This window comes from Gekko japonicus, unplaced genomic scaffold (genome assembly GCF_001447785.1).
Source record: "Gekko japonicus isolate JY-2015 unplaced genomic scaffold, Gekko_japonicus_V1.1 scaffold1930, whole genome shotgun sequence".
NCBI lineage: Eukaryota > Metazoa > Chordata > Lepidosauria > Squamata > Gekkonidae > Gekko > Gekko japonicus.
Genome location: NW_015174896.1, coordinates 305,009 through 319,156, shown reverse-complemented (window position 1 = coordinate 319,156; position 14,148 = coordinate 305,009). Strand labels below are relative to the sequence as shown.

The window sequence follows — 14,148 nt, the reverse complement described above, 5'->3', positions numbered from 1 at the left end:
TCAAGGGAGCGTGGGGAGCAGACTCCATAGCTCCTGGCATTAATTGTTTGGGCTTCCATATCCCAAATCCTCCTCATCATCACCTGCAAAATAGCTGTTTCACCATCATTATACAAAGAAGCCAAATCGATTCCCATAGTTTTGATTTTCTGCACTATAGTTTGTGACCAAGTGGAAATATATGGGTCAGCCAGAAGTTGAACCATAAGGCTGTTGGGGGGAGAACTAAAATGCAAATACACGTTGCATGCAGCAATCCAAGCAGAGATCCAAGAGAGGCAGGGAACCACTTGAAGTGTGCCAGGAATAAGAAGCCCCCATAGCAATATATCAGAGTAATGCAAGCAGAAATGCCTACATCATGCTAGATTCTAGAATTTGCATACTTTTTGGGGGGACGGAGGGAGTTGGGATTGGATCTAGACTAAATTTTCCTGCAGTACAGTGGAAATATTATTTCTCCTCCTTTCCACTACAGCCCACTAATCTCTCTTTTGTAAAAAAATAAATAAGTTTTATTTATAGTTTTTACATCATACATAACAGATACATTAAAGTATTCAGGTTATCATGAGTCTATTTTAGTAATTATTTTCTATCATATATAATCTATGCCACCTTTTATTTAACACATCCTCATCTTTCTCTTGTATAAACAATGTTAAATTGTCCATCTCAGCTATGTCCAAAATTCTATGTATCCATTCTTCTCTTGATGGTATTTTCTCTTGTTTCCAGTATTTAGCAAATATATACGAGCTGATGTTAGCATATATGTTACTACATATTGATCTATTTTATTACAATTGTCTGGTAAGATATTTAACAAATAGATTTCAGGACACAAAGGTAAATCTATATCTATAATTTCCAGTATAAGATTCTGTATTTTATGCCAGTAGTTTTGGTTACACTATACCTCCACCACATGTGGTATAGTGTGCCCACACTATGTTTACATTTCCAGCAGTTTTTCAATAAATTTTTATAACTCTTAGCTATTTTATCTGGTGACCAGCGGTACCTATAGAAAATCTTATATATGCTTTCTTTGTATGGTATTGCTCGTGTATATTTTATAACTTTCCATATTTTGGACCATTCATCTATGTCAATGTTATAACCAAAGTCTTGCATCCAGGATATCACTGGCACTTTGACTACTTCATCTAGTAAATACTCTTGAAGGAGGAAATTATACAGTTTCTGAATCATCTTATCGCTTGAAGATAACCATATTTTTTCTAAGTCTAATTTTGTATCTTGGAATCCAATTATTTTATCCTTATTATGCCTAGTTATTAATTGTGCATTTTCCCACCAAGTCAATTTAATATTTTGTAAACATAGTTCTTCCTGAGTTTTCAGCCTATTATTTTTATCTAGTAATGTTTCATATTTTTCTATTTTATCTTTTGTTAGTAACGTTGGTTTTATAAAAGCTTCCATTGGTAAGATCCAATACCCAAATGGATCTCACCAATGGAAGCTCTTTCACTTCTTTCCATACTTTAATTAGGGCACCCCGTATGGTATGTTGATGGAAACTTTTATATATCGTGTCTTTATCATACTGTACATACACATGCCATCCCATAACGAGATTATGACCTTCCAGATTTAAAAGTCTTCTATTTTCTAGTAGCAGCCAGTCTTTAATCCATGTCATAGCTGTGGCTTTATAATAAAGTTGCCAATTTGGTATCCCCATTCCCTCTCTTTCTTTTTTATCCTGTAGCAGTTTCCATTGGATTCGTGGTCTCTTTTTTGCCATACAAATTGTTTGCAGATTTTATCTAACTCATTAAAGATATTTTTGTTCCTCAAAATTGGTAGATTCTGTAATAAGAAAAGATTTCTAGGTAGAACATTCATTTTTAATGTAGCTGTCTTTCCCATAAATGATAAATTCAAGTCTTTCCAGATCTTCATATCTCTTTTAATCTCTTTTAATAGTTTCATATAATTATCTTCAATTAAAGTTATTTCTATTAGAGATTATAATGCCTAAATATTTTACTTTTTTAATATTTCCATCATTGATTGTCTTTGTATTTGATCTTTTTCCTTCTGGGTACAATTTTTTTGTAATAATATTTGTTTTTTTTATAGTTTATTTTTAGTCCTGCCACTTGTCCATAATCTTGTACTGTTTCCAACAAAAAAGGTGTTGATATTGTCGGATCCTCTACTATGAATACCAAATCATCCGCAAACGCTAGTAGTTTATATTCTTCTTCTTTTATTCTTAAGCCTTTGATTTGGTGATTATCGTGAATCAAGTCGTTTAGTGTTTCTAGTATAAATATAAATAATAAGGGAGATAAACGATAACCTTGTCTTGTGCCCTTTAATATTTTCAGTTAAATCTCCATTGACTATTATGTTAGCCCATTGTTCAATGTATACAGATTTAATGTTTGAATAGAAGTTTACTCCACAGTCCCATATCTCTAATTTTTGTAATAAAAATTTCCAACTTACATTATCAAAGGCTTTCTCGGCATCTAGAAACATTAATGCCATTTGTTTTTCAGGATGCTGTTTATAATATTCTAGTACATTAAGAATATTTCTTATATTATTTCTAATTTGTCTTTTGGCAGAAATCCTGCCTGATCTTCATGTATAATTTGCACCCATACTCTTTTCATTCTAGTAGCTATAATTGTTGCGAATATTTTATAGTCTACATTCAATAATGAAATAGGTCTGTAATTTTTATTTCCTTTTCTTCTGAATTAGGTTTATGAATTAATGCAATCACCGCTTGGTTCCATGAATTAGGAAGTTTTTGTGTTTTTGCTATATTCTGTATTACTTTTTTTAATGGCAACGAGATTTGGTCTTCAAAAATTTGATATACTTCCGCCGGTATCCTATGAGTTTCCAGCGTTTTATTTTTTTCCTGTTTTTTATTGCTTCTATTATTTCACATACAGTAATTTTATCATTTAATATTCTTTTTTGTTCTTCGTTAATTTTTTTCTTATTCCATTTATGCAAGTATTCTTTCACCGACTGTATATTTTGTGTATCTTGTTTATATAATTTTTGTAATAGTTTTCCGTTATGCTTTTTATATCTTGTAGGTTCAATTTTTCTTCCCCTTTTTCATTTCTTAGTATTTTAATTGTCTTCTTTTTTCTTTCTTTTCTTAATTTGTATGCCAGCCAGCATGATGGCTTATTTGCATTTTCAAAGTAAAACTGTTTTGTATATTCCAAATTTCTAGCAATTTCTTGTGTCAAAAGTATATTCAATTGATGTTGTAATATTTTTAGTTTTACTTTTATTTCCATAGAGTTGATCCCTCTCTTCATTTTCTCTTCTTCTTTTTAAATTTTTGTTTCTATCATATTGTATTGTTTTTTCTGTTTATTCTTCCATGCCTTTTGGTTGATAAACCACCCTCTCATAAAGGCTTTAAAAGTATCCCATACTATATCCATTGAGGTGTCTGGTTGCATATTTATTTTAAAAAATTCTTGGATTTCCATTCTGGTTTGTTTTACCAATTTCTCATCTCTTAATAAATTTTTATTTAAGTACCATCTCCTCTTTTTAGTTAAACCTTTCAATGTAACTGGAATAGGGTTGCGATCTGCAAATGTCCTAGGTAGCATCTCTATGTCAATTACATCGTTGACCATTGTTGTTGAGATCCACGCCATGTCTAGACGAGACCAGGAGTTATGTCTCTCCGAATAATATGTAAAGTCACTTTTGTTAAAGTTTCTAGTTCTCCATGCGTCTATTATATTCTGTTCTTCTATGATCTGAAGAAAGGTATTGGGTAAACTGTTTCCATTTCTTTTACTTTTAGTTTGTTTCTTTCTATCAGTCTCTGGATCATATACTGCATTGTAATCCCCTACTATACAGATTTCATCAAATCTTAGAGTCATTATTATTTCTTGCAGATTTTAAAAGAAGCTATCTTGGTTTTGATTCGGGGCATAAAGATTTATGATTAACATTTTTTTGTTTTGTCTTGTAATCAAAATTGCTACAATTCTTCCATCTTTTGACGTATATACTAGTTCCAGGCAGAGATGTTCTTTAACATAAATAGCTACTCCTCTCTTCTTCTTCGATTCTGAGGTGGAGAAAACTTTGCCTGTTTTCTTGGAAATTAGGTATTTTTCATCCTGTTTCTTAATGTGGGTCTGTTTTAGGCATGTTATATCTGGTTTAATTTTATTGATTTGATTGAATATCCTTTTCCTTTTTTGTGGACTGTTCAATCCGTTAACATTAACTGATAGTAATTTAATTTTGCTTCTTGTTTCCATTTCTGGTTGTATTTTCCTTTGTCTTTGTTCTATATTGGTACCTTGTTAGTATTTAGAATGGTATAAGATTTGCTTATAGCATTCTATAAGATTTGCTCTCTTCTTTCCTTTAGTTTTACTTTTCTTTTCAGACTCCTCCATTTTTGGATCATTAGCCTCTTCTTCTAGTTCACTCTCTTCTTCTTCCTCTTCCTTTCCTTGCCATCCTAGTGTTTCACCATATCTTACAACCCACTAATCTCCATGAAACGATTAACCTGGGGGCAAGGTGACCCTAATGAATGACATGAGTTCAACAGTCTGCAGCAGAAAGGAAGAATTGGTTGAAATTTCTAGTTTAGTCTGGATCCAAGTCATTGTAACAATGGTATTGTAGTATTTTTCACTTTGCTTTAGAAGTAGAAATAAAAACTCAGTACCAGAATAAACATTTTTACTAGCTAGATTTGCTAACTTCCTGGTGGAGCCTGGTATTCTCCCATAATTACAACTGATCTCCAGATGATGGGGAAAATGGCTGTTTTGGGAGGCAAACTCTATGGTATAATATAGCATCTAGGAGAAACAGAAGTCCTTCCCCATATACTGCCACAAATCTACAGGAATTTCTCAAGCCCCACTGGTGGATCTCCTGCTGGCACATGGTATTTTTGGCCACTGTGTGACAGAGTGTTGGACCGGATGGGCCATTGGCCTGATCCAAAACTGGCTTCTCTTATGTTCTTAAGCCAGAGTCCACAATCCCATTACTAGCTATCTTGGTGGGCTATGATGATCTATTTTCTTTCCTCTTAATAAAGTTTGGCTTAAACTAAAGTTTATATTTGAAAAAAATGTGTGGGTATCACCTAGCCCCTGACAGTAATTAGACTGCCACCTTCTGGACTTGCTGCAGTTTCTGGGTTGACTTCAAGGCCAGCCCAAGATAGAGTGTGTTACAATGATATGAACATGTGGTTACAAAAACCTGGATCAGCATGGCAAGATTGGCAGAGTCTAAGAATAGAAAGTCTAACAAAGGAAAGGTGTCTGATGAAGGGTGCTTTGTCTTTCAAGAGCTTATCCCTGAAACTCTTGTTGGTCTCTAAGGTGCCACTGGACTCTAATCTAATCTCTCTGTTCTACTGCAGACCAACATGGCTACCCTCTGAAAAGAAAGGAGAGAGAGCCAGATGCAGCTGACAGAAGGAACTCTTGGCCATCCTGTAGAATAATGGTTAATCTACACAGGATCAGGCCTCTCCAGTCTCCCAGCTTAACATGGCACACTGCAGTGGATATTCAATGGAAGGTAATTGACAGGAGATGGTTTCCTGAGGCTTATACCTCTTTCATTCTCTTCTTCAAGGACCATCAGGCTTGAAGAAACTGCTGTTTTTCAGCTGAGGATAGGGAGCAGGTGTGTGTGTGTGTCATTTTGCATGCGTACCCATATGCTTTTGTGAGAAGAAACAAGTTTGGAACGGCTAGAGAAAGAACAAGATGTTAATTGACCTAGGTTGCCAGGTCCCTCCTGGCAACTGGCGGAGGATGGGGGGGGCTTACTGGGAATGGGAGGGAGGCCCAGCCAATGTTGCAGCAATGTGTATACGTCACACTGACATGACCCGGAGGTGATGTCATCATGCAGTGACACTGGGGCAACATTGGTATTTGGGCAAAAACTAACAGTGGTAAATTTGGCTTCTACCATAGTTTTTGCCCACATACCAGAGCATTGCCCCAATGTCACCAATGTGATGGCGTCACTTCTGGGTCATGTAAGAAGTGAAAGACATATCACTGCAATGTCAGCTGGGCCTCACTCTTTTTCAGGTAAATCCCACTAAGAAATCTGTTTGGAATACAGAGCCAAATTTGTATGATGATAACACAATTTTGGAAATGTAATAATGAAGTAATGTCAGATTCAGCTGAAAGCATATGGACAGTGCCTAGCTAAATCTCAAAACCCAGGCTAAGCAAGATTTCTAGCAGTCAAAAGATGGAATTTAAATGTTATGTAAAGCTTTTTGCTCCTCTCTTCGACTAAAAAAAATAAAATTGCCAAAAAATATGCAAGAATGTGAAATATGCATTAATCTACACTGGTTGAAGTTTTGGGGGTCTAATACAATATTTTGATCCTTTTTGGTCCATAGTATAGGCAGCCTTATGTAACAGGTTTTCTGTCATTTAAATCCATCTCATTTCAGAACTATTCATAATGATATTGTGCTTTTCAGATTTTAACCATGCACAAAATTTGCTCACAGCTCAAAAAACAGGTACTACCGCCTAATTGTTACTGAGGAAATATTGCCACTAAAGGTACTTGTAATAGGGCTCTTTTGGGGAATCAGGTTAGATATTTTTGTAACTTAGTCTGGGTCTTACCATTTGCTTCATACATGTTAACATGAAACAAATCACCATACGGAAACTAATCTATAAACCGCTCAGTTACACTGACACTTTCCAGTGAAGAAAGCCAAGTCATATTAAATTATATGCATATCTGTGGTTGGAAAGCCATATCCCCCAATGGCCAGGCAACAACCATCACCCAGGCCAGAGTAGCTGAAATAAATCCTGGCTCCAAAAGATGGCATCGCAAAGCATATGACTCATGACTGAAAGTTGTTGCTATTGTTTTCACCAGTACTGCCAATTATTCAACATCTTACAGGCCATGTGATTTCCCACCCACAAAAACACCTGGAGTTTGCAGAAGCAGAAAGAGTTGGAAGGGATTGGTAGCACATCACCTGTAACGCAGGATAGTGTGTTGGAGTTACCTTCTTATAGTTACCAGAAGGAAGCTTCGTGCATCAGGAGACATAACAGAAGTCCTCGCATCCAGGGCTGCTTCTGGTAGGGGAAAGTGTGTTCCAGCCAGAGCCGAGGAAGACCAGCTGCTCAGTCCCACTCTTCTCTGGGCCAGAAACTATGTAAGAACTTCTGCCTAGGACTTGGTTGCTGCTGTCATTGGAAGAGAGAGTATGTTCCAGCCAGAGTTGATGGAGACCAGCTGCTCAGCCCCACCTTCTCATGTGCCATTATAAGAACTTCTGCCTGAAGAAGACAGCGACCTACCTTGCCTGATAAATTTTGTTATTTTAAGGTCTAGTTAAATTGTGGGTAACAGAGAAGGCTGTTTCCTGTGCCTGTGTGTTCTGAATTGTAAGTTGCTTTGAGTCCAACAGTGCAGGAGAAAACAGGGCAAAAATATTTTAATGAATAATAATAATAATGAATGAATAATGTGCCTGGTTAAGGACCATTGCAAGATGCAACATCTATCCTGTAGAATAATGGTTAATCTACACATGATCAGGCATCTCCAGTCTCCCAGCTTAACATGGCACATAAGGATCCTGGAGTTCCCAAAGCTGCCAGTGCCTCCACAATGGCATGTCTGAGTCCATTTGAACTATCGCAAAAGCAGCCTTCTATTTTTGCTATCCCAAAGGTATTACCCTGCACATGGCATAGATCACAAGCCTAGCAACAGAGGCTTAGGGAAGCAGGACTAGGTCTTAAAAAAAATAAAATAAAGCAGGCTACAAATCCTGTGCAATCTTTCTTGAGAGTCAGCAAATTCAGTGGAATTTCAAAGTAAGCCTACATAATATTGAGCTGTAAGAATACAGAATTCAGAGGTCAGTATTATGCCTCACACTTTTGCAGAATCAGCAGTAGAATACATGGCAGCCTTGCATCTTCTGTTTCCATTACCTGGGCTGATTACTGCGTGGAATCAGGCATATTTTTAGGTGTGCGTTGCCTACATCTGGTCAGGTGAAGAATGTCCATGAGCCCCTGCCAGAGGTTGGGTTGGATATGTAAGCCACCCCAGCCCCATACCCACAGAGCCATACCTTTTGACAGCACATTAAACTCAGAACTACTGTTTGCAAAGGAGGAGAAAATAGCAACACTCACATTGCTGTCATATAGAGGGCAAGTGTAGTAGAAGGCTCCCTGTAGACTGACTTAGCCATAAAGCTCACTGGATAACTCCAGTAATTCTCTCTCAGCCTAACCTACCTCACAGATGGATGTGATGATAGAATGGAAGAGAAACACATGTGTGCTGGCCTCAGCTTCTTGGAAGGAAGGTAGGATAAAATGAAAACTATAATAAATAGTTCGTGGGGAGGGTGGGGTATAAATACAATATAATAATAATAATAAATAAATATATATGCACAGTGACACGAGCTACCTGCACTGCAGCATCTCAGTTTTAACTTTTCTTTAAAAAAAACCTCATTCTATAGAAAAATGAAATTGCTCCACTGACTTTTAAAGCAAGGTAAATCACCAGAATACTTAATGAAGCGCCTGAGCTTAATTGGAAACTTCTGCCTCAAAACTGGCAAGCCTCACTATTCACTGACTGCATAGTGCTGCAAAAATCACAGTGCAAGGTATTCCAGCCACATGCGTTTACCAATACCCTTTAGCCATCAGGAACTAAATGTCATTATTACAGGAAATTGTGGTAACAGCACAAATCACTTGTTTGCGGGGTTAGATGACTACATGGAAGATAAATCATCATCAGCCACTAAGCCAACATCCATTTTCAGAGAAAGAATGCTCTATCTACCAGATGCTGGGAATTAACAATGCGAGATGAATCTTGCCATCATACCCTGGTGGTGAACCTGCCTGAAGCATCTGTCTAGCTACTGCCAATAGACGGGATGCTAAGATAGATGGGCCATTGTTGTGACCCAGCATGCCACTTCTTATGTTAACACCCAAAAGGTACATAGATCTAAATGCTACACCATAAATTCTACAAAATAGAAGCTTCTGATATCCATTTAAATTTAAATTTAAAAAATAGCATTCAGTTCAGAATACTGCAATTCCTAAACAACAGCGCCACCCATAGGGTGATCCATTATTAGCTCAGAACCCAAAATGGAATTAATTATATTCAAAGAATATAATTGGGTTTAGTAATGCTGTGAGCCGCCCTGAGCCACTTCGGTGGAAGGGGGGGATAAAAGCCAAATGAATAAATGAATAAATAAAATTCTGTGGATTCTAAACCAATGAAGTATGTTGGTTTCAAGTCTCAGTCATTAACAGACATGAACTGGAAGCACACATATTAACTTGCATTCTTGTATTGTTGGTGCCATGGCTCTGCTTTCTAAATATTCATACAACAATTTTAAGAATGGGTCTACAAAGCATAAAGTGCTTTATAAAACTCTATCACGTCCACACTTAGTTGTCTTTTTTTCTAAACTAAAAGGTCCCAATTTCCCCAGCCTTTCCTTGCAGGGAAGATGGGCCCAAGCTATGATAATTTTCGTTGTCATTTCCTGCATCTTTTTGCAGTGTCACAATTATCTTTTAGAGACACAGCAACCCAAACTGCATATAATATTCCAAATGCAGCCACCACACTATTGATGAACACAAGGGCATTAGGATACTGCTCATTCACACATTGCAGTGACCCACAGTATTGTGTGTTTACAATAAGGATATTACGGCATTTCACAGCTGCTACTAGTCCTAGTAGAGGTACTCATACTTAACACTCAGTGAAAAAAGGGAGATTTTTTTGTTTAGCATAACAATCTCCTAGATGTTTTCATGAACACAAAAAGAGGCTTTTGGAAAAAGTAGTGTCCCTGAGCATGTACCTAATTTCACAGCTGGGGGGGGGAGGTTTATGAGGATAAGAATACCATTCTGTTTTACTAGGCTGTAATATGGATAGCATAAGCAAAGCATTTGGAATCAGACAGCACAAGAAAAGCATTTGGAACACGGAAGGTACTATATAAATGTGAGGGATTAATAACAACACTATTTAGAAAGTATCACCAAAAGTCTACTTAGTTTGGTGTTCTCTGGAAACTTTGAGTCCAGTGGCATCTCCGAGACCAACAAAGTTCTATTCAAAGTATAAGGTTTTGTGTGAAAGCACACTTCACTATCAGCTTTTCAGATGTATAGGGCAGTTAGCAACATCCCCCCCCCACACACACACACAAGTCAATGCAAGCCTGTTATTGTCCTGCTTTTGTCTGTGATCCAGCCATATGCTTTTAAAGATGGTGTGCTGGGTGATTGCCAGTCTGATTCAAGATATACCCCTCTCCCATGCCATGTCATGGGATAAGAGGACAAGTCCTCTTGTGGATCAAAAACTGGCTAATTAATAGGAAGCAGAGTATAAATGGGCAATTTTCTCAGTGGAGGGTGGTAAGCAGTGGGGTACTGCAGGGATCAGTATTGGGTCTGATACTTTTTAACTTGTTCATTAATGATTTGGAGTTGGGAGTAAGCAGTGAAGTGGCTAAATTTGCAGATGACATGAAGCTGTTCAGGGTGGTGAAAACCAGGGAGGATTGTGAGGCACTCCAAAGGGATCTGTCGAGGATGGGTGAGTGGGCGTCAATGTGGCAAATGGGGTTCAGTGTGGTCAAGTGCAAAGTGATGCACATTGGGGCCAAAAATCCTAACTATAAATACACATTGATGGGGTCCAAACTGAAAGAGACTGACCAAGAGAGAGATCTTGGAGTCGTAGTAGATACCGCACTGAAAATGTCGACAGTGTGCAAATGCAATAAAAAAGGCCAACACTATGCTGGGGATTATTAGGAAGGGAATTGAAAACAAATCAGCCAGTATTGTAATGCTCCTGTATAAATTGATGGTGCAACCTCACTTGGAATACTGTGTGCAATTCTGCTCACCGCACCTCAGAAAGGATATTATAGCATTGGAAAAAGTGCAGAAAAGGGCAACTAGAATGATAAAAGGTTTGGAACACTTTCCCTATGAAGAAAGGCTGAAGCGCTTGGGGCTTTTTAATTCGGAGAAATGATGATTGAGGGGTGACATGATTGAGGTCTACAAGATTATGCATGGGATAGAGCAGGTAGAGAAAGAAATACTTTTCTCCCTTTCTCACAATAGGAGAACCGGTGGGCACTCAGTGAAACTGCTGAGCAGTCGGGTTAGAACAGATAAAAGTACTTCTTCACCCAGAGTGATTAACACATGGAATTCAATGCCACAGGAGATGGTGGTGGCTACAAGCATGAACAGCTTCAAGAGGGAATTAGATATATGGAGCAGAGGTACATCAGTGGTTATTAGCCACAAGGTACAGATAGGAACTCTCAGTCTGGTGCAAGGGATGCTCTGTATTCTTGGTGCTTGGGGGGGCAACAGTGGGAGGGCTTCTATTGTCCTGGCCCCACTGCTGGACCTCCTGATGGCACCTGGTATTTTTGGCCACTGTGTGACAGAGTGTTGGACTGGATGGGCCATTGGCCTGCTCCAACATTGGCTTCTCTTATGTTCTTATGACTTTCCTCCACAATGAGCATATTTCACCCCATTAATATGAATTTTGAACACTAGCACCAAATCTGTCTACTTCGAACGTGTCCTTTAATAAATAAGGCTTCATTTACTTTGGCTTCGTTGCTTTATTTACAATTTGAAACAAAAATTGGGGAGGGGACCCAAACACCACTAACACTATTTCTTCCTCTCCAGCGCCCATCCCTCCGCTCATTTCCTCGAATCAATAGAGCACCAATCCGATAAGCGATTGCGGTAGATTTATATGTCGACAGTGACGAGATTGGTAGTATGACAAGCAGATAACTGGTCCAATTAAAAATAAGAGGTGGAGACAGGGCAGGCGGAAGGAGAACAATGGCAAAAGCAGGAACGTCATTTGGCCGAGGAGGCGCATAGAGATAAAGGAGTCGAAAGTTATCTCACGCATACCATTTTGGGTTTGTGTTAGGCGGCTAACCTACTGCCATTTGCGGGACAGAAGCCTATGTTAAGAAAGCGGGAGTCGAACTAGACCCCTAGCGCTTTTTGCCCTGTTATACAACGAGTCATGTGGCAGACTCATAAAAGTGACTTATGACGGCAGAAGCTTTCATGAACTAGCGTTCACTTCCCCTGATGAACCTGTCACAAGCAGGCTTATACTTCAATAAATCTTGTTAATCTTCAAGTTGCTACACGACTCTTGCTTTTTTTTATGGCAACAGAGTAACATGAGTAACATTTGGAAATATTTTTCAGATTTCTGACTAAGTGAGCTGAGTTTTGACTCACCGAAGCTTATACTTTGGAAAATTTTGTTGGTCTTTTACGGTTTCAGTAGATTCGAATTTTGTTCAGCTGCTATAAGCTAACACGGAAACCCACCCGAAACCTCCTATTTATTTCTGTGAATTACCCTTACAGAATTCATTGGGAACCGGAACTGTCGTTATTTCAAGGAGTACCGTGTCCCTGTCGGAGGTGAGACGTAAATGACTGACGAACTGAATCCCCAATAGGGTGTTCCGGAGGACAGTAAAAAAGCAGAAACAGCCTAGAGTGTTTCGTACCTTGAGAGCCATAGATGGAAGCGAGGAACGGCTACTATTTGTATTTTTAAAGGGACAACGACTACGGCTTTGCCTGTAGTTTGTTGTGATCTAAAATCAGTACCAGAGACAAAACGAACAGCATTAAGGATGCAATGCTGTGCAAACTGATTTAGAACTATTAAAATCGATGGACTCTTCTTTTAAATAAACATGCATACGATCCCATGCATAATTACCTGGAAGTAAATCCTATTAAACTCAGTGGGATCTGAGTAGACTAAGAGTGCGTTTGTTACGAACTAGAACGTTGGGATTCAATTCTGTCCAACTACGTTTTATCCAAGAGGAGTTCGGGTGAAGTCCAAAGCTTGAGTATTATTTTGTACCGGGCGGGGATCGGGGAGTACTAACGAAGCTATTTTCTCCATTCTCTATGCGGAAGTGTACCATAGAGAGTACGGTTGAGCGTCACGTGGGAGGGGAAGAGGACCGACGCTGGGGTGAACGACGCACGCGCGCGCTTTCGGTTGCCTGGCTTTTGGAGAAGCGTGGGAAGAAGCGCCGGTTCGAGATCTCCTTGTGAGGGATCCGGGCAGCAGAGGTGATGGCGCAGGTCCTGAACCTCAACAATGAGGTGAGTTTCTGTCTGGTTCTCTTGCCTCCCAAGATGCAGAGGTGTGGGTGGGAGTGGCGGCGCGGGAGAAGGCCGGGGCGGAGGTTCCCGGTACCCGTAGAATGTGAGGACAGTGCCTGTGCCAGTTTCTGGGCTTAGTTTTATTTACTTTATGCGTTTTTATTTTTAAGGACCTCGGGATGCTTCTCACACTTCCACTCCTTATAATCACAACAGCCTTGTGTTGAGTAGGGCGAGGCAGTGTGATTGTCTTAAGATCCTGGAGAGACGTCATGGCCGAGTGTGGATTTGAGCCTAGTGTAAGAGTGTACTGTTGTAGCACAATGTTGATGAGATATCAGCAGCTGACGTTCTTTGTAGCATGGCAGTGATGGTGAAGATCGTTTCCTGCCAGTTTCGCATACCTGTAAACACCTTAAGAATACTGTCATGGATGGTTTTAGCAATAGTATTGTGGGGTATGGGAACCCCATTGAAGTAGAAGGGAAGTCTTCAGGATCAATCCATGTCATTTACAGAATAGCAGCTAATGTGGTGAATAGTGGCCCTGGTCACACGGTAAAGTTGCCGCTGGAGAGGCACGGATGGCGGGCAGATTATCCGGGCGCGATCACACTCCAACATCTGGGAAGTGGAGCGCACCCCTGGCTTACCACCGACAATTTGGGTTAATAAACTAGTACCTCCAAGGTACTAGTAAACGTTTGCCACGGGCTGCCGGCGCCGGGGGAAGGACCCATGGTGTGCCACCGGTGCGTCTGATCGCATCATCTCGGATCAAACTGCGCCGGGGCAATTAACCACACCTCCCCCCGCGATATCAGGCCTGTGTGGCCGGGGCCAGTGTAGGGCAGGG

General features: G+C 39.4%; 1 protein-coding gene across 2 annotated transcripts in view; it reads left to right on the top strand.

The window, feature by feature from the left end:
* Nucleotides 1–13,158: 13,158 nt before the first annotated feature.
* SRFBP1 (serum response factor binding protein 1) overlaps nucleotides 13,159–14,148 on the top strand; it is an 89,392-nt gene continuing 88,402 nt past the window's right edge. For both annotated transcript variants that reach the window (XM_015424965.1, XM_015424964.1), the window contains exon 1: nucleotides 13,159–13,292. In XM_015424965.1, coding sequence (XP_015280451.1) covers nucleotides 13,263–13,292 — 30 coding nt within the window. In that variant the 5' untranslated portion in view covers nucleotides 13,159–13,262. The remainder of the gene's footprint in view (nucleotides 13,293–14,148) is intronic.